Raw genomic sequence first — 2,259 nt, 5'->3', positions numbered from 1 at the left:
TGGTACTTGGTGGGGATATATTATTTGGGTTTTTTGAGGGGGTCTTTTTGAGACAGGGTCTCCCCGTAGCCCCCAGCTGGCCTTGAACTCACAGAGATCTTCCTGCCTCTGCCTCCCAAGTGCTGGGATTAAAGGCATATGCCGCCATGCCCGGTAGTTTCTGACTCTTGTGTGAAACTCAATCCTTCCTTTGTTGAGTTTAGGTCTACTTCTGTTTGTAAACTTTATGTGCCTTTGTTGTTTACTTGTTGGGTATGAAAAGCTGGTTGGTCTAGGCTTCAGGTTCTCTCTTAATTTTATATTGGAGGGGCCAAATTAATTTCGTCTTCCTGCTCAGGAGTTCCCACAGAGGCCCAAGTCAGATGAGGATCAAATGCTCTCAGGCTTTCTACTACAGTCTGGATCCCTCCAGGATAGATTTTGCCCTTGGGAATTTGGGGTTGGACTGTCCTGGGAGCTGGGCCCAAGAAAGATGCTGGTCTAGGGCAGCTGGTGGCCATGCCACCCAGAGCTGCAAAGGGAGATGAGAACAGGGAGCGACCCCAAGGGCTCCTGGGGACTGCACTGAGGAACTGGGTTGGTGTGGATGCAAAGGATCAAGAAGCGGAAAGGTCAGCCCCATAGTCCAGGAAAGTGGCTGGTGGGCTCTGCAGCCCCATGAAACAGAGGGAGGGGAGGGTGGGAGCAGACCTTGAGGGCTCGTTGGGACCTTAAGAAGGAACTGGGTCTGTCTGAATGTGAGGGATCAGGAAACAGTGTGGTGGCCCCAGGCCAAGAGGTCAGTCCAGGAGTCCAAAAAGAGGCTGGCTGCCCTGCAGCCCAGGGAAACATGGGGATGTGAGGGCGGGACCATGCCCAGAGGGCTCCTGGGGACCTCGAGAGGTAACTGGGTTGGTCTGGATGGAAAGGATCAGGAAGCAGTGGTGGTTCCCCCAGTGTTTGGGGCACTTAGAGAAGTAATAGGATAGGACCCCAGCTAGGAGGAGAAAAGGGCAGGGGAGGTGGGAGTGTGAATGAGGCTGGGGGAGTCAAGGTGTGGAGGGCGAGATCAGCTTACCTGGGAGAGAGGTCTGAGAGGCTGGTGAGTTGTGCAGGCCCAGGGAAACAGAGGGAGGTGAGAGCAGGAGCAGGCCCAGAGGGCTCCCTGGGTCCTGAAGAAGGAACTGCGTCCCTCTGCATGCAAGGGATCAGGAATCAGTGGTGGCCCCGGGCTGAGACATCAGCGCAGGTGTCCAGGAAAGAGGCTGGTGGGAGTGCAGCCCAGGGAAGCAGAGGTCTGGCATTATATTTTGAGTTAAACATTTGAATTATATTTGGTATATTGCTGTTGGCCGATAGGTTTGAAATTAACCTTAAAATAGGAAAATATCATTTTACTTGAACATATTTTTGATTTGGGGTTTCTGAATTTCATTTTGAATTTGTATTGACATTGAAATGTAAGGAATGATTCTGTTGGGTTTGTAGTGAAAAGCCTTAAAGCATCCCAAACTAATTGCATTTTAATTATAGGTACTTTTTACTATGTGTGAACTACTTTTTCTATGGAGAGACAGTGGCTGATTATTTTGCTACATTTGTTCAAAGAGAAGAGCAACTTCAGTTCCTCATTCGCTACCACAGGTTTATATCCTTTGCCCTCTATCTGGCAGGTAAGTTAAGTAGCTAATATTCTCCATGTTTATTTTTACTTAGGTTTTTTTTTAATTATTTATTTAATACCCACATAATTAGAAGATGCATTTCATTACAACAGCATTGACATATTCAATAACAATTTTCAGAGCTAAGATTCATCTCTTTACATCTCTTTCATGATTGGCTGCAAGTTTCTAGGTTCACAGTTATACAATATTGTACTCAGTATAAACCCTATAATATATAAAATTAAATGAGGTTTTAACCTTTAAAAAAGATCTCCATTCTCTTATTATTTTGTCCTTTTTTTTTTTTTTTTTCCAGAGGTGAGGACCAAACCCAGGGCCTTGTGCTTGCTAGGCAAGTGCTCTGCCAATGAGCTAACCCTCCATTTCCTTATTACAACACACAGTTTCATACAGAAAAATTCACTTTTGATGCAATTAACACTAAGATGTTTGCACTTGCATTTCTAATCTCTATGTATCTGATTATTACTAGTCACAGTTGGTTACTTTCTGAGATCCTTGGCATCTGAGCATGGATATAAAGTTATCAGGTAGAGTTCAATGGTGATGTTTTTCACATCTACTAATTATTAAGGAACAAATTTTTATGCTT

General features: G+C 45.0%; 1 protein-coding gene across 3 annotated transcripts in view; it reads left to right on the top strand.

Annotated features, from left to right (window-relative positions):
- Cds1 (CDP-diacylglycerol synthase 1) overlaps positions 1 to 2,259 on the top strand; it is a 116,221-nt gene that overhangs the window by 76,616 nt on the left and 37,346 nt on the right. For all 3 annotated transcript variants that reach the window (XM_029555323.1, XM_029555322.1, XM_017802852.2), the window contains exon 5: positions 1,513 to 1,652. In XM_029555323.1, coding sequence (XP_029411183.1) covers positions 1,513 to 1,652 — 140 coding nt within the window. The remainder of the gene's footprint in view (positions 1 to 1,512; positions 1,653 to 2,259) is intronic.

This window comes from Nannospalax galili, unplaced genomic scaffold (genome assembly GCF_000622305.1).
Source record: "Nannospalax galili isolate Female #2095 unplaced genomic scaffold, S.galili_v1.0 scaffold405, whole genome shotgun sequence".
Classification (NCBI taxonomy): Eukaryota; Metazoa; Chordata; class Mammalia; order Rodentia; family Spalacidae; genus Nannospalax; species Nannospalax galili.
Note: the sequence above shows the minus strand (reverse complement) of the source record. Positions and strands in the feature narration are given on the sequence as shown.